Genomic DNA, 17,946 nt, shown 5'->3' with positions numbered 1-17,946 from the left:
TTTTGGCCATAAACGTAAAGAGCCATGTGTAGCACAGTAGGCAAGCCAACAAAAACAAAAAACAAAAAACAAAAACACAAACACCATAAACACAATGCAAAAAGCCAACAACAAATGGAAACAAAAGCCTCGTAAAGCCGTGCCAAGAGGAAGAATTGTAAGTGAGTGAAGGTTAAGCGATAAGTCAAGATTGCGGTGGGAATTTGTTTGGTGAGTGGAGGGGTTAAGTTGATTACAAATGCAGCGCGGCTTTTCCTAATGAAAAGCTTCACAAACTGGAGCAGTAGCTGGATAAAGTACAGTGTGGGAATTATAATTTACATTTTGGCTAATGGAATGAGGAAGGGGGAAATGGAAACTCTCAGTAAATGGATTTTAAAGTGAAGAAATATAACTGAGAAGGGAATTATAAAGGAAATTAGTTTGTGTTTAATATAATATAATAAAAATTCCAAGTATTTCCAATAACAACATAATTATAATGTATTTTTCATGCTTAAAATTCCCAATAAAACACAGAATTAAGTCATTAAAGCAGAGCTACTAAAATAATTTAATTTAACAGCTATTAGGAACCTACATCTCCAAGTTCAAAGATCTATAAATTGGGTGTAGAATAAAATTTAACAAAATTCTTCCCACTTTCTTCTCAACAACAATTCTTCATCGAAAGCTTCGCAATAAACACGATCTCCAGGGGTCTAATAGCCTATAATCTGCTTAATTATGTGCTGAGCTCTGCACAAGCCACTAAAGATCAGAATTAATATGTAGATGTTTTTATGAACCTCAAAGGGTCGGAGAACTTCCAAATCTATATAGGTCTCTTATCTATAATATTATTCAAGTCAAGCCTAATCGAAGCCGAACTCCGAGCTAAAGACACTCCCCGAGCAAATACAATGCGAGAAATCTATAGCTTTTGCCAATCCCTCAATCGGTGCTGGACTGGAGAATATACATATATACAAGTTCCATATCTTGGCTTTATGTTGTTATGGTTTATGGGTATCATTTGCGTCAAGTCTACGTCGCATATTTGATTTTTACGACAGCCAGGGTAGACGAGTCGCTCCGAGTCTCCATGGACCGCCCGTCGATAGCCATAAACTTGGGCATTTCATGCACGGAACTCCCAGCGAATGGCCAAACACTTTTGTGCAAATTATTTATGCATGTAAATTAAACACAACAGAGACTTGAAACAGCAAAGATCGTTTCTGCTAACTTTCGAATTTAACGCAGAACCCAGAGAAGAACTCATTACCACGCCCTCTATCAAAACGTAAGAGATATCTTTCTCAGTTACAACATTCACATTAACAAAGAACAAGCAACAAATTGTCGAAATATGCAAATTTTTCAAGAGTCGTCGGCGTACAAAGAAACATTAATCTTAAAACCAGCATCGAACCAGTGGAGTGGAGCTTGTAAACAGAATTCTTTGCCAAAAGCAAGAACATAAAAACCTTAAACGTAGCCGAAGTTTAGAAGAATCTACCAACTCCTCCCTCTCTAGGTTTTCTTTACGATTTCTTCTTTGTATATATATTTTTCATGTTGGCCCCGTAACCCAGTAAAGTTCATATGTACAAATATTTAATTATCATCAGGCTGGAGGCGGTCGAAAAACATTCTTCATCAACCGAAACTAAACATTTTTTCCAATGTTGTAAATTTGTGTACCATCATGCCTCTCTCTTGTTTAGAGAAAAAATCTATAAAGAGCTATAAAAATTCATGTATGCTAATGTATGATTTCTAGTCTTTTGTTGACTTTGCCCTGGCATTTCATTAATTTTTTGGGCTGCTGAAATTCTTTTCAAAACCCTGGCTACTTTCGATTTTTCCTTTTGTACAACTTTATAAGAAAAACTCCCTCTTCCCACCATAATTCACACTCTTGGAAAACTTTTGAATAAATGTGGGCGGGCATCTTGGAATTTTGGAAGAATAAAGAGCACGCGTGCCTTATATGGTGTGATATTTTGAGATTACAAGTTAACAACCAATGTGGGTGGATTGTTCCGATCGAATTTGTTAAGGGTTTTAAAGAAAATAAGGTGAGATTTAAACAATAAATAAATATTGGTACTGTGAAGTTCGAAATCCATTATAATTGGTATCCAAACTTGGATTATTTAATCAAAAAAAGTGATTTTAAATAAGGATATTATTTATTTATACCTAAATTGAAAAATATTAATAAATATAATTAAATACATATAAGAGTTTCCTTTGTGTTTCTTTTGCTTTGTATATTCCAAGTATTTTTCTGATTCCAAAAATTAAAAACAACATTTCTGGTAAATATTTTTCAATCACAAAGATCCTAAATCTATTCCCTTTATTTCCTTTCAAAACCCATAGACCCATAACTCATTTTAAAAGGTAAATAATTAGATATAATTATCCCTATTTAACACAAATAAATTCAAAATTGATTTATGTTTATCACTGGAACCCTAAAACCAATCTCATTCTATTTTCTACAATAAAAAAAGATCATAAAACTAAGATCTAGGAAAATAACTAGATCAAACTGGGTGTGAGAAAGGTACTATCAATCTTTTACCTATTCCCCGGGGATTATGGAAGAAACCGGCATTATAATTTATGAAGGCCCTAAAATGTCCTCAACTTTCTTCGTCTCTCCTCAACGAAGCCTACCTCACGTACAAAATACGTGAAAGATTCGGGCAGAGAAAAAAATAAATAAAAAACAATAAAAGAGACCCGAAAACAAAGCATTATGTAAGCATTAGCACGCTTTAACCTATTCCCCCCACCCACACAAACACGTTACAAAATAATAATAAAAAAAGAAACTAAAAACAAAGTCTAGAGCGTGAAGAAACCATAAAGAACTGAAACAACAACGGCAATAACAATTAGCGACAGGGGAAAAAGCCTGGGCGCGCATGCGCAATAAATACCTGAATGCCTAGAGCAAATAGCCAATATCCCCCTTATATAAACCCCTCTATCCAATTAAATTTCTATTAATTTTTTACCAATAATAATTCCTGAGCAATGCCATAAAAGCGGAAACCATTAAAATGACTCTGAGAAATCTCTTTAGCTAACCAGAAGGAAAAGGCGGAGGCAGAATTCTATTTCCTTTCTTGGACACAAAAGCCGCTTAGAGCAGTGGAAAAGGGGCGGCACTTCTTTTGTCTGCCAGCGCAGCAAACTTCCGGATCGAAAGATTTATTGAAGAAAAGACCCCCGGGTTTCAGAAGGAGCTCTCTCCATCTCCAGTGAGGTAAGGTAGGTAGCCAAGGAAAGGGAAGTGTTACACACATCGAAGATCTGAGAAGAAATTGCGTTGCAGCTTTTTTACATGAAATTTATGAACTAATTAAAAGACCGTTCCATATATACTTATAGCGGTGATGAAAAGATGAAAGAAGGGTAAAGGAATGGGGAGTGGCTGTAACCCAATACGTACATTGGAGATACACTGTAATAAAGGTGGGTTTTAATTACTACTAAATTGCTATATGATAAAATATAAGTTGGAAGAAGATACAGCTCAAAGAAGCTGGGGTCGGAAAAATTTTTTTTTTGAAATTTGAAAGCTGGAATCGTTTGCCCATCGTTTGCCCATGTTTGCCCACCTTTTACTTTTTTTTGCCCACGTCCAGTTTTGAAAATATTCGACTTTGAAAATTTTCATCATTTTTCGAAAAACCAAAAGTTGACTTTTTTCAAAATTTTTTTTTGGAAATCGCAATAACATCGTTTGCCCACGTTTGCCCACCCTTTAGAATTTTGAAAAAACTTCAAGTTTAGAAAATTTTCAAAATTGTACTGGGAAATTTTGAATTTTAAAATTTTGAAAACTGGAATCGTTTGCCCATTCGTTGCCCATGTTTGCCCACCCTTTACTTTTTTTTGACCACGTCCAGTTTTGAAAATATTCAACTTTAAAAATTTTTCAAAATTATAACGTTTGCCCACCCTCAAAACTAAATATTTTTAACAAAAAACGTTTGCCCACCTCTTTAAACTAAATAAAATCGTTTGCCCACCCCCTAAAATTAAATATTTTTAACAAAAAACGATTGCCCACCTCTTAAAACTAAATAAAATCGTTTGCCCACCCTTTAAAATTAAAAAATATCGTTTGTCCACCCCTTAAAACTAAGTTTTTTTAAGAAAAAACGTTTGCCCATGTCTTAAAACTAAATAAAATTGTTTGCCCACCCTCTAAAATTAAATATTTTTAACAAAAATCGTTTGCCCATGTCTTAAAACTAAATAAAATCGTTTGCCCACCCCCTAAAATTAAATATTTTTAACAAAAAACGTTTGCCCACCTCTTAAAACTGAATAAAATCGTTTGCCCACCCTTTAAAATTAAAAAATTTCGTTTGCCCACCCCTTAAAATTAAATATTTTTAACAAAAAACGATTGCCCACCTCTTAAAACTAAATAAAATCGTTTGCCCACCCTTTAAAATTAAAAAATATCGTTTGCCCACCCCTTAAAACTAAGTTTTTTTAAGAAAAAACGTTTGCCCATGTCTTAAAACTAAATAAAATTGTTTGCCCACCCTCTAAAATTAAATATTTTTAACAAAAATCGTTTGCCCATGTCTTAAAACTAAATAAAATCGTTTGCCCACCCCCTAAAATTAAATATTTTTAACAAAAAACGTTTGCCCACCTCTTAAAACTGAATAAAATCGTTTGCCCACCCTTTAAAATTAAAAAATTTCGTTTGCCCACCCCTTAAAATTAAATATTTTTAACAAAAAACGATTGCCCACCTCTTAAAACTAAATAAAATCGTTTGCCCACCCTCTAAAATTAAATATTTTTAACAAAAAACGATTGCCCACCTCTTAAAACTAAATAAAATCGTTTGCCCACCCTTTAAAATTAAAAAATATCGTTTGCCCACCCCTTAAAACTAAGTTTTTTTAAGAAAAAACGTTTGCCCATGTCTTAAAACTAAATAAAATTGTTTGCCCACCCTCTAAAATTAAATATTTTTAACAAAAATCGTTTGCCCATGTCTTAAAACTAAATAAAATCGTTTGCCCACCCCCTAAAATTAAATATTTTTAACAAAAAACGTTTGCCCACCTCTTTAAACTAAATAAAATCGTTTGCCCACCCCCTAAAATTAAATATTTTTAACAAAAATCGTTTGCCCATGTCTTAAAACTAAATAAAATCGTTTGCCCACCCTCTAAAATTAAATATTTTTAACAAAAATCGTTTGCCCATGTCTTAAAACTAAATAAAATCGTTTGCCCACCCTCTAAAATTAAATATTTTTAACAAAAATCGTTTGCCCACCCTTTAAAATTACAAAATTTCGTTTGCCCACCCCTTAAAATTAAATATTTTTAACAAAAAACGATTGCCCACCTCTTAAAACTAAATAAAATCGTTTGCCCACCCTCTGAAATTAAATATTCTTAACAAAAATCGTTTGCCCATGTCTTAAAACTAAATAAAATTGTTTGCCCACCCTCTAAAATTAAATATTTTTAACAAAAATCGTTTGCCCACCTTTTAAAAATAAATAAAATCGTTTGCCCACCCCTTAATTTTAAGTATTTGTATTAAAAAACGTTTGCCCATGTCTTAAAATTAAATATTATCGTTTGCCCACCCCTTAATTTTAAGTATTTATATTAAAAAACGTTTGCCCATGTCTTAAAATTAAATATTATCTTTTGCCCACCCCTTAATTTTAGGTATTTATATTAAAAAACGTTTGCCCAAATCTGAATATTAAATAAAATCACTTAATGTGTTATGTTTACAATTGTTAAATCCGTAATATCGGTTGCAGAAAGTACTTGTTACGCAAAAAAAAACAAATATTACAAAATTATTATAAAATCTGGTTTGGAAATGGTTCAAATTGCTACGTTATAAAAATTCTACTAAAAATTTTACAATTCAATTTTTCCGTTTTTTAATTTTGCATAAAACATACCAGCTATGGCTGAAAAATATCTAACGACAGGTGCCAGGACAAAAAAACACTACTGCCGCAAACATTTTGCAGACAGAGTGGCGGCCATACGATATAAGTCGTTGTTGCAGAATTGTGATCCCGAAACTTTATGATTTCTACCGCCTATCTGACGCCAAAATTTCAGTGGAATTGTTCTTACAAAGTTTCACGCATCAATGATCGCAACCGAGAGTCGTCTGGGAAGACTTCTTGTGGCGCCTCTGCCTGCGTACGCCAGACCAAATTGTGGGACTACCTGAGGCAAGGACTTGCTGGCGCCATGTATATAGATGGGAATATCTGCATATTAGAATACAGGGATCTATATATGTAAATACTTCTAAATAATAGACGTAAAGGCGCCACAAGAAGTCTTCCCAGACGACTCTCGGTTGCGATCATTGATGCGTGAAACTTTGTAAGAACAATTCCACTGAAATTTTGGCGTCAGATAGGCGGTAGAAATCATAAAGTTTCGGGATCACAATTCTGCAACAACGACTTATATCGTATGGCCGCCACTCTGTCTGCAAAATGTTTGCGGCAGTAGTGTTTTTTTGTCCTGGCACCTGTCGTTAGATATTTTTCAGCCATAGCTGGTATGTTTTATGCAAAATTAAAAAACGGAAAAATTGAATTGTAAAATTTTTAGTAGAATTTTTATAACGTAGCAATTTGAACCATTTCCAAACCAGATTTTATAATAATTTTGTAATATTTGTTTTTTTTTGCGTAACAAGTACTTTCTGCAACCGATATTACGGATTTAACAATTGTAAACATAACACATTAAGTGATTTTATTTAATATTCAGATTTGGGCAAACGTTTTTTAATATAAATACCTAAAATTAAGGGGTGGGCAAAAGATAATATTTAATTTTAAGACATGGGCAAACGTTTTTTAATATAAATACTTAAAATTAAGGGGTGGGCAAACGATAATATTTAATTTTAAGACATGGGCAAACGTTTTTTAATACAAATACTTAAAATTAAGGGGTGGGCAAACGATTTTATTTATTTTTAAGACATGGGCAAACGATTTTTGTTAAAAATATTTAATTTTAGAGGGTGGGCAAACAATTTTATTTAGTTTTAAGACATGGGCAAACGATTTTTGTTAAGAATATTTAATTTCAGAGGGTGGGCAAACGATTTTATTTAGTTTTAAGAGGTGGGCAATCGTTTTTTGTTAAAAATATTTAATTTTAAGGGGTGGGCAAACGAAATTTTTTAATTTTAAAGGGTGGGCAAACGATTTTTGTTAAAAATATTTAATTTTAGAGGGTGGGCAAACGATTTTATTTAGTTTTAAGACATGGGCAAACGATTTTTGTTAAAAATATTTAATTTTAGAGGGTGGGCAAACGATTTTATTTAGTTTTAAGACATGGGCAAACGATTTTTGTTAAAAATATTTAATTTTAGGGGGTGGGCAAACGATTTTATTTAGTTTAAAGAGGTGGGCAAACGTTTTTTGTTAAAAATATTTAATTTTAGGGGGTGGGCAAACGATTTTATTTAGTTTTAAGACATGGGCAAACGATTTTTGTTAAAAATATTTAATTTTAGAGGGTGGGCAAACAATTTTATTTAGTTTTAAGACATGGGCAAACGTTTTTTCTTAAAAAAACTTAGTTTTAAGGGGTGGGCAAACGATATTTTTTAATTTTAAAGGGTGGGCAAACGATTTTATTTAGTTTTAAGAGGTGGGCAATCGTTTTTGGGCAAACGATTTTATTCAGTTTTAAGAGGTGGGCAATCGTTTTTTGTTAAAAATATTTAATTTTAGGGGGTGGGCAAACGATTTTATTTAGTTTAAAGAGGTGGGCAAACGTTTTTTGTTAAAAATATTTAGTTTTAGAGGGTGGGCAAACGTTATAATTTTGAAAAATTTTTAAAGTTTAATATTTTCAAAACTGGACGTGGTCAAAAAAAAGTAAAGGGTGGGCAAACATGGGCAACGAATGGGCAAACGATTCCAGTTTTCAAAATTTTAAAATTCAAAATTTCCCAGTACAATTTTGAAAATTTTCTAAACTTGAAGTTTTTTCAAAATTCTAAAGGGTGGGCAAACGTGGGCAAACGATGTTATTGCGATTTCCAAAAAAAAATTTTGAAAAAAGTCAACTTTTGGTTTTTCGAAAAATGATGAAAATTTTCAAAGTCGAATATTTTCAAAACTGGACGTGGGCAAAAAAAAGTAAAAGGTGGGCAAACATGGGCAAACGATGGGCAAACGATTCCAGCTTTCAAATTTCAAAAAAAAAAATTTTCCGACCCCAGCTTCTTTGAGCTAGAAGATACTAGGGAAAAATTAATACAAAATGTATCCATAAATGAATATATATTAAATTGTAATACATTTAAAACATATAAAAATCTGCAAAACAACTAGGTTGTTTGTTAAAAAGAGTTTACAATGTTTTTAGAACTTTTCTCAGATATAATTATTTTACAGAGACCGAGAACTAAGTGCCATATATGATATTTCTTAAAGTGTATATATCTTTTGGTCACTGAGGCATGTCGGATGCTGTCTTCGCAACAACATCTGGACAAGAGGCTGAAGGTGAGTCCAGAGGGTGTGGGGGGTTTTGGCCTTACTGTGGATGGATGCTGTTGCCGCCGCTCTTGTTTATAAATCAAGTCACATTAAGTGTAATAATAAACGCAGATCGAGGCAAACTGTAGAGCCGGTTCTTGGCCTGATCAATGTTGGCACTTTCAGTGCGGGTTGAATAAGTCATAAAAAACAGGGGGGAATTAATAAAAATCGAACCAAATTATGGCAGCGTTATTTTGTTGCGTTCTCCGCTCGGTTAATTATGGAGAGCATGCCAAAAGAGAGTGGCTCCGAAAGGCAGGAGAAATGTCAAAACTCACGCTTCATTGCCAAAGCCAGTCTTCTCTTCGAAAAGTCTTCTTCTCCGAGTCTTTTCAGTCTTTCTTCTGGTCTCTCTCGCTTTTGCTAACGATAACGACAACAAAATGCTGATGGCACAAATTATAGTCAAGCAAGAAAGAAAAACGGAGACGGAGCTGGAGCTGGAGCTGGAAAATGCCGCCGCAGCTGAAAGACCGGCAGTAGTGGTAGAAAGCAGAAAGCTAGCCAGAAAGCCTGGGTCCCCAAGCCCGCTTTGTCTCGAGCCCCACAATTTCCGCCATTTATGACAGTCACAAATCGAGTTATACTCACATACCCCACCGTCTTTAGCTTCAGCTCCAGAGTTGGCTTTAGCTTTAGCTTTGGCCTCAACTCTGTTTCGGCCTCAACTTTGGATTTCAGCCTCTCCTCAAGACCGCTCGCGTACTTTCTAATTTCTAGGCGCACTTTTTCCCTCATTGCTCAGAGGCTCTCCCAACCCTGGCTGCCGTTTGTTGATGTTTTTAATACCCTAATAATATGGGTTATACTGAGGCATTCGTTAAATCTTTTGATAAAATGTTCATTAAATTTTCATTCACAATTAAAAAGTATAGTTTATAGTTTTGTTAAATTGATAGTACCCCAATAATATGGGGAATAGGATAAACTTTACTGAGGCATTAGTTAAATCTTTTGATAAAACGTTATTTTACATTTTTATTCACAAATAAAAATTATAGTGTTTTAAATTGAATTTGTAAGTTGTTAAATGATTATTTGAACAAGATTTGTACATTTATTTTAGTGATATCAGATAATAAGTTGTATTAAAATATATTATCCTTAAGATTTCATAGTATATTCACCATTCGGTTACTTGTTTATAAACACTTATTTAACAATATTTTTCTGTCATTGATTTTTGTTGTTCAAACAAGTTTTTAGGTATGTTTTTTTTTATTGTTCATCTCTTCAGCGTCCGCCAAGTGTTAATGTTCATTTGTGCATGCGATATTCACCAAATTGCATGCAATAGAAATTTGTTGTCGAGGTCACACCGCCGCGCAGCTCCCCTCCTCAGACCACCCGGCACACCATAACCATAACCATTCACAATGGCAGAATAAAAACAAAAACAAAAAAAAAAGAAAGAAACGATGCTTTTGGAGGAGGTTTTCTTTTATTTTTGTTGGTAGCTAAGTGATGGGAGGTCAAATCAGTTACAGTTACGTGACGCTGTTTTTGGCCAACAGGAGAACGTTTCGGCCAGAAGCAGAGCGAATGGAAAGTTAAGGAGGAGGTAAGGCCTGTGGCTAATGAACTTGAATTGGAGCACTCCTCGAAAAATATAAAAAAAACTGAACGAATGCCAGATCCAATTTGAGCATTGATGATCTAATGACAGTTCCAATCAGTGGATCTCATTTACATTCCATCGACATGTATGTCGAATGTGGATCATTTGGTTATTAGAGAGCTGGTTGGGTGAGCAATAAAGTCTCCATTTCAATGGTTTAAAGCAAAAAAGATTACAATTAACTTGACGTAAATGGATCAAGGAAAGATGCTAGGATACCTGGGTAACAATTAGATCATTATCTTGGTAAAAGAAAATCATTTTGAATGGAATTCTATCGGAAATGTGTCTTAAATTCTTAAGTAAGAATTCAGCACTACTGATCAGTCATAAATACATATATTTTATGTATAATCTCTGTAGAATATATCCATTATTTTTTATTTAATCATTCGATCTGATTTACCTGCATCGAACATGATAAGAGGCTAGTTCTAGATCAGTTATCATAATTTTTAACCGGTCCCGTTTCGATCATTTCAAGAATTTATAGCATCCTCAGTTGAGAGACTTGTTTTGTTTTTTAGTCTTGATTTTTTTTTTTTGTTAGCATTCTGATACAGTTACTTGAAATCAATTTTCCCGGTGGAATGCTTAGAATATTTTTAGATTTCAGTAATTTAGTGTAGAGCTGCACTCTTGTGACGCCCCCTTCGGCTTCCTTGGCATCTCCATGGGCTTTGAGCCACATGCTCATGGCCGTTTGTCATTTCCAGAGGCGCGCCAATTGCCGCAGTGGCCTGCCAAGCATTTTTGCGCTCTCTGTGTGAGAAAATGTGGCCGAACGGTTAATAACAGGGGAGTAGGTACGCTCCAAGGGGGGTCACCGGGGCGTGGAAGGTGCGGCAACGGCAGCAGCAGCAGTCAACATAACTGAGCCTAAAGGAAAACCGTGTTCACTACAACAGTTAAGGTGAAAAGAATAGTTCCTAACAGGTCACTCAATAGAATCAATTTTGTTTTTATTTCTTATTATTTTTATTCTCTTATAATTTTAGTCAGAAGCTTGTAACAATGTTAATCAGTCATTTCTGACCCTATAAATCATATGTATTCCTGATCAGCATTAACAGCCGAATCGATCTAGCCATATATTAAAGAACAAAAATTTTGAACAATTTTTTCGAAATTTTAAAATTAAAATGTTCAAAAATGGGCAAAATTAAAAAAAATTTTTAAGTGCAAATAGAGTATGCAGATTTATTAACCTAATAAAAACTAACATAGAAGAGCTTTCCGAATTAAAATGAACAAATTTTTGACTTAGGTGTGATATTTATAACCTTTGATATGATGTAAAAATTGTCATATAAAAATATCGCCTAATATAAATTTAGAAAATGCAAACTGTTTATGAACAAAGATCTAATATGTGTTCTGATTAAATGTTCTTCCTAAAAAAGAGTTATTAATTTTAACAATAATAAGATAAAAGTTGTTTATAAATGTTAAATCTGTATTTATCAATTTGCACTCCTATTCTTCGCACCACAACTGTGCGCAACTATGTGACTATGCGGAGGAGATGGAGGAGATTCCAGCTATGGCTGCCGGGACAGGAAACTTAAACTAGTTCTAGTGCGAGTAGCTTGGCTTCTAGCCGGGCCATAAACTGGGACACTTGTTGCGCCAACTTGGACACTCGATCGCTCGATGGCTGGATGGCCGGATGACTTGGAGGCTTGAAGGCAATCAAACTGGGCAGCAGTCTCCGGGATGACAAAAAGACAAGGCTTCCCACGCAACAGTCCCTCCCATTTCCCATTTCCCATTCCCTCTCTGGCTACAAATAAAAAAAAAAAAACAAAAAGAGAAGCCAACCTAAATTGTCTTAATGGACCATGAAGAGCCCGCGGAGATACCAAGAGACCCAAACCCCTCGAGCAAAAAAATAAAAAAAAAAACCAAGAAACCGAAAATATACCTGATACTGCAGAAGGCAGCAGGCGCGTAAATCTAAAAACCGCCCAATTAAACAACAACAAAAAATGTATATAAAAAAGCAAGGCGACACAGAAAACCAAATCACCTCAGCGAGGAAGAAAGGCACCGAAAGAGTGGAGCAGGAGAAAGGGGGGCCGGCGGCAATGATGTTGGCGTGGATAAGCCCAAAAGAAAGTTTTCTTTCATTGACAAAAATTTCTTACTTTTGACTCTCGTCTTTTATTTTCCGCCGCGTGCAACGAACTTGGCCCGCGTTGGCCGCGGGGCAAAAAAGAGATCTTAACCCATTAAGATGCCGGGCCAAGAAGCTCTAGATAAATGTTGTAGTTGTTGCTGAAACATTATATCGTTACATTATTAGATATAATTTAAATGAGACAGTGGAATTATTTAACTGGGAAAATAAGGTTTCAAAAGCTATGTTTTATCATAATTTTGAATTAAATTAATATAGGACTTTCCTGGACCAGATTCAGTTGCAATTTATGGATAAAGAAAGCTTTGAATTTGTACAATAACTTCGTATTTTATAATTTCATTAAGTGAAAATACTAATTTTGAACAGTTTTCCTATAATTTTGTAAAAACTAAAGGGTTTTATGCTTTACTAAGATCATAGGAAATTGTTTTGAAGATGAAATAAAAACAGGTGAAACTTTTAAAGAAAGATAGAAGAAATCTTGTAAACCATACAGCTTAAATAACCCTGTAAAACCCCTCTAAGAATTTCTAGTTATAGTTTTCCTTTTTACTTATAGATTTTCTATACATTTAAGCGATTTCCCTTTACCGAATTTAGCGTGTTAACCCTTTGGCCCATATTGCAGCGGTTTTCCATTCATCGCGTTAATGGGTTAATGTTGCTGCTGCTGACGCTTTGGCATTAGTTACAGTTTTCCGATACACGAAATTGACTTTACATATTTCAGGCAGCAGTCGATGTAACAGGTTGTTGTTGCTGCCTCTGCCTCTGTCCGCTGCCTCTTTCACTCGCACACACACAAATACATTTTGAAATGCTGCGCCTGCGCCTGCATTGGCGTCAACGTCGCTGCTTATACCTGTTGCTGCCGTTGTTACAGTCGCAGCATCGATGGGGCGGCAGAGGCTGCTGGTTTTGTTTGATCTTGTGTCTTATTGTTGCGCGTTGTCGTGTATCTTTCTGCCTGTTATTTGTTGCTTTTCCTCTATCCTATCGCTCTCCCTCTCTCCTCAGCCTCCCTGCCTCTCTCTTGCTCTCTCTGGTTAAATTTATTGGCGCATATAAATGCCTCAAAATTGATGTTATTGTCGTTCGATATTCCTTTTCTCTCTCTATCTCTCGCTCTCTCTGCCTGCCTGTGTCTCTTTCTCCTTGTTTTGGAAATTGATTTTTACTTGTATCTTTATGGCCATGGTGTTTCTTCAGCGAGGGAAACCCGAAATGGCCTGGAAAATGGGAAAAGCAGAGACAAAAGGGGAATAAATATAAGGCCGGGTGGGCGTAGCGCTGACAAAGTGGGCGTACCAAAGAGAATAGAGCAATTTACGGATCGAAGGGCAGCGGCTGCTGAGAGCTAAGGAAAAAAGGGGGCAGCAATGAGTTAATTTTGAGTGGCCCGGACCCAGGGATCTTAACTCGAGATACGTGGGCTTCCCTACACGGTTCAAAAATTTATAGCTATCCTGTTTAAGAATAAATTTTGCCAATTTTAAATTGTTTGATTGGGGTATTAAGTCATTAAAGGACATGAAATACATATATGTATCTGGCAAGGATCTTTACTGCTTAAAATAAAGCTAAATTCGCAGCCTTAAATTATAAAAAACAATTTATAATAGTTGCAATGGCAAATATAACTGTAAAACTCACCATTTACATATGCCAGCAGATGTATGTATGTATATGTGTGTTTTTTATTCCAATCCGAACCTCCTTCTCGCTCGATCCTTCTCCTCTTTCAAAACAAATCACAAATATTTGCACAGCGCATTCCAGGGATACACACACACACGCACACACTCGCGAGCTTGTCTTGCGGCTAATTGTTTAAACAGCGCAAATTATTCTTCACACTAGTTTTATTTGTTTGTTTGTTTGTTTTACAACAACTCCCCGTTCCCGCGCGCGATCACACACACACAAACGCAACGCAACAACACTCACGCACGGCTTTCGCGAAGTCGCTTATTTTTCTTGTATGTATCTTTTATTGGCCCGAGTTTTCCTGCCCTTTTTGGAGAGCCCGTTGCTGGTTTTGCGAATATTTTGGCACCGCAAAAGCCTCGGAAAAGGCGGATTTAGCCGGTGTCAGTTACATTTGGTAAAAACGCACTCACTTTGGTGCACACAGAACACAATTTTTGCGAAAATAAACGGCAAACAAAACAAGGAATTAATTAACGTGCGCAGACGCCAGGGGCTCAAAGGGTGCACAAAATTCCAAATTTCCTCACTGTTATTCTTGTTACAAGTATTTTTGTCATCACATCCTGATGTTTTTAACCGGCGATCAGTTTGTTGTATTGAGTTGTTATTGACGAACGAAAAACATGAGCAAATGTTAAGCGCGTTGCCAGTTAAGCCAACTTCAAGAAGGCATATTTGGTAATAAAATTATGTTTAATACGGTTATCAATTATGCACTCAAAAGCCGACGAAATTCCTGAGGAATCTTAAGTTTGTTTTTGCGAAGACAACGAAGAAACCCGAAGCCAACCGAAGATTTTCAACTGAAATTGGTGAGGATGTAGTTGAAAAGATATCAAAATGTCATAGATATTTTTTATGATGTTTTTATACATTTTGTTTTGGTCACTCTGAATTGTTGCTTAACATTTTACATCGTACACGTCTAAAGTGAAATTTTACACGTTTACATTAAAATGAAGGGAGTAAAATTCAGTAACAGATATCTCATCTAGACAGAAAAAGAATAAATTAACAAAATTTATTGCATTACGATCATTAATAATTAACACAATATATTATATATAAATTGCTGTGTTAAAACAGCGAAGTAATTCCTACATTCATTACAGTGTCACAGGTCAGTGTTGCCAACTTAGCTTATTTCATCTTAGATATCGTTTTCATATGTCGACACCAAGTCAGCAACTTTGAAATCAGCTGATCTCCAAAAATCGATAACAAAATCAAGTTTTTGCTCAGGTTTTTGCCGGCCGCTTCTCTTATTTTTACTATTATTGTTTAAATTTAAGTATAATATATAAATTTTATATAATAACAACTTAATAAACCGAAGTCTAAGATGGTGCTATGCAGGTTCTTCCAACAGGGCTCCTGTCGATATGGCACCAAGTGCAACAACGAGCACTTTGATGTGAAGTGAGTGAAAACGAAAAGTAAACAAAACTAAAACACAATTAACGATATTTGTTTTAGGGTATATCTCAAGGCGGACATGGAGTCCGCCATCAATGGCAAAATGTGGCCCTTTTCCGCTTACGGCCCGTTCAAGGACAAGGCCAACTTCCCCAACTTCATTGAAGATCAGTCATTCGAAGAGGTTCGCTTTATGTGCTATGAGGCCAAGCGCCAGAACAACTTCGAGCAGTTTCACCAGCAGTTCAATCGGGAGGTCCAGGAGGCCACCAACAAGATGAAGACCATGCTACAGATGTCGCCCCAAATTCTGGACACAATGATCAAGATATACGAGTCACCGGAGGGGGCCAGTGTCACGTCTGCTCCGCAACAGTCCAATAATATATTCGGTGCAGCCGCTCCAGCTCCAAATGCATCTGCATCCTTATTTGGCAAGCCCACGTTGACCACGGGAAACATTTTCGGAGCTGCCAATGCCCAAGTAAACAACGCTGGTAGCATTTTCGGCGGCTCAATGACGACTGGCAACCCGGGCACCAGCATTTTTGGCAATCCAGCTGCCGCCGCACCAGCACCAAATGTTTTTGGACAGCCACAGCAACAACAGCCCCCACAGACTGCGCCTCAAGCATTCCAAGGAGGCAACATCTTTGCACAGGCCGCGGCTCAGGTTCAGGCACAGCCGGTGAATCCCAATCCCTTTGGTGGCTTTCCGGCAACCGGAGGAATCTTTGGTCAAGCGGCTAATCCCAATCCAGGAGGATTATTTGGACAGGCGGCACAGCAGCAGCAGCCACAGCAACAGCAGCCTCCCGCTGGATTATTTAGCCAGGCGGCTGGATTTCCAAATCAACAGCAACAGCTGCAGCAGCAACAATTGCAAATGCAGCAACAACAGCAACAGCAGCAGCTAATGATGCAGCAGCAACAAATGCAACAGCAACAGCAGCAACAGGTGGCCAGTGCAGCTCCATCCTTGGCTTACAGCAAAATGGAAGAACTGACTGCCGATGAAATTGAAGCCTTTAAATCTGAACAGTTCTTGCCAGGCCATTTGCCCTTCAAGCCGCCGCCACGAGAACTTTGTTAAGCTATAATTTTCAGTTTTAAGTTAATGTATATATTTTTGAATTCTTTATTTTAATGAATCTTAATGGAATTACGAACCCAAACTAGCTGCTTCCTTATAAAGTAATTAGAACTAACCTAATGCATCATCATATTGAGACGTTCCATATTGATGGAGTAGACCGCATGGGAGCCAATCAAGTTGCGATCCTGAAAGGCTAGCTGGCAGTCCTTAAGGGTGATCACTGTGGGTTCGCTGGGAAGGCTGTTAAACAAATGAATATAAGATTTAATAAATTAGAAAATAAGAAGGAATAACACCACTTACACTTCCTCGCAGGCGGAGAGAAAGACCATATCGTCATTCTGTCGCCGCATAAAGTTATTCAATTCCTTGTCCAGCTCTAGCGGTGTGTCATCCACCTTCTGTCGGGTGACTGTGTTGCGCAGCGACGGATCTCGCAGGGCAGCACCCACATCATAGTAATAGTTGCCCTCACCGCTGGTCTTGTAATGCTTGCGCTTCTTAATGATGGCTGCCAGCAGATCCTTGAGCAGCACCTGCACGGCCATAGCCACGTACTCTGCCACGCTATCGTCGACGGAGACGAGACCGATTTCCCAGGCGCCAATCAGGAAGCGACCCATAATGAAGCCGGCGTCAGGGAGAAAGAGTTCCTGGGCACAGTACCTCTGCGATGGCAGCTGCTGCTGCCCGGCCTGGTCTCCTCCACTGATTGTCGGTGGCGGTCGGATCACCTGCATGTTGTCCTCGGTCACAAAGTCCAGCATCTCGCATAGCTCAAAGTTGAGGCGTTCAGTGAAGGTGCGCGAGCTCCTCTTGCGTCGCTTGCTGCGATTCCCGCTGCTGCTGCTAGTTTGCAGCGTTGACGGCGGATTTTCCACGGGGGCGAAGGCATCGATCTTGTTGAGCAGCGCCAGCAGAAACTGATTGTGCAGATGCAATTTATCCGGGGAAAGTATTTTCCTAGACTCGGCATCGAACTCCTCCTTGCTCCAGCGGCTGCGAAACCAGTTCTTCATGTTGGCCCGGTATCGCTCCCAGTTGTCACCTAGAGCCACCACCAGGGCCTCCTTGGTGGACAGCACTCTGTCGGTCAACATTTGCTTGTAATAAAACGACAAATTAACAAAGTGGAAAGTTTGGATAAAAAATGAAAACAATTTTTAGGATCAGCTGCTTAGTGTGACCGTTTACAGAGGTCATAAAAAAACAAGAGCGGTCGAGTATTTTTAAATTTAAATATTAAAAAATAATCGAAAAATATTCTATAATTTCGAATTAAATCTATATTAAATCTAACCCACAGATTTTTAGAAATTAGCATTTTCTCTTTCCGATCTCATTCACAAACACTAGCTTTATATCGATAGGGG

General features: G+C 36.9%; 3 protein-coding genes across 5 annotated transcripts in view; 1 reads left to right on the top strand and 2 right to left on the bottom strand.

The window, feature by feature from the left end:
* The window catches only part of Ccdc85 (coiled-coil domain-containing protein 85), a 26,473-nt gene extending 11,565 nt beyond the window's left edge, over positions 1-14,908 (bottom strand). Inside the window, exon 1 of one of the 2 annotated variants that reach the window (XM_086831239.1) lies at positions 14,005-14,908. The gene's annotated coding sequence lies outside the window, so the exon portion shown is untranslated. The remainder of the gene's footprint in view (positions 1-14,004) is intronic. The other variant, XM_086831240.1, reaches the window with a different exon arrangement.
* On the top strand, positions 14,877-16,652 carry LOC110183979 (uncharacterized). The gene is made up of 2 exons (XM_086831241.1): positions 14,877-15,480; positions 15,538-16,652. Exons 1-2 carry the CDS (start codon positions 15,404-15,406, stop codon positions 16,568-16,570), a joined length of 1,110 nt encoding a protein of 369 aa, XP_086687367.1. The 5' UTR covers positions 14,877-15,403; the 3' UTR covers positions 16,571-16,652.
* Positions 16,459-17,946, bottom strand: Ada1-2 (transcriptional Adaptor 1-2). 2 transcript variants are annotated; one of them, XM_086831242.1, is made up of 3 exons: positions 16,877-17,946; positions 16,648-16,813; positions 16,459-16,571 (listed from the first exon to the last, which is right to left on the bottom strand). In XM_086831242.1, the coding sequence occupies exons 1-2, from the start codon at positions 17,671-17,673 to the stop codon at positions 16,687-16,689; spliced, it is 924 nt and encodes a 307-aa protein (XP_086687368.1). In that variant the 5' UTR covers positions 17,674-17,946; the 3' UTR covers positions 16,459-16,571; positions 16,648-16,686. The 2 variants fall into 2 exon arrangements, with proteins under 2 accessions (XP_086687368.1, XP_020807995.2); XM_020952336.2 differs by lacking the exon at positions 16,459-16,571 and having other exon boundaries at positions 16,592-16,813.

The sequence above is a fragment of the Drosophila serrata genome, unplaced genomic scaffold (genome assembly GCF_035046125.1).
Source record: "Drosophila serrata isolate PLE 108 unplaced genomic scaffold, ASM3504612v1 contig_240, whole genome shotgun sequence".
NCBI lineage: Eukaryota > Metazoa > Arthropoda > Insecta > Diptera > Drosophilidae > Drosophila > Drosophila serrata.
The sequence above is the reverse complement of the archived record's forward strand: the minus strand, read 5'-3'. Positions and strand labels throughout refer to the sequence as shown.

Coding starts and splice junctions, on each gene's coding strand:
- Ada1-2 (XM_086831242.1), bottom strand. CDS start 17,673: ATGTTGACCGACAGAGTGCTGTCCACCAAGGAGGCCCTGGTGGTGGCT. Junction 16,814..16,876: donor CTCTCCGCCTGCGAGGAAGT/GTAAGTGGTGTT, acceptor TTTGTTTAACAG/CCTTCCCAGCGAACCCACAG.
- LOC110183979 (XM_086831241.1), top strand. CDS start 15,404: ATGGTGCTATGCAGGTTCTTCCAACAGGGCTCCTGTCGATATGGCACC. Junction 15,481..15,537: donor AACGAGCACTTTGATGTGAA/GTGAGTGAAAAC, acceptor TATTTGTTTTAG/GGTATATCTCAAGGCGGACA.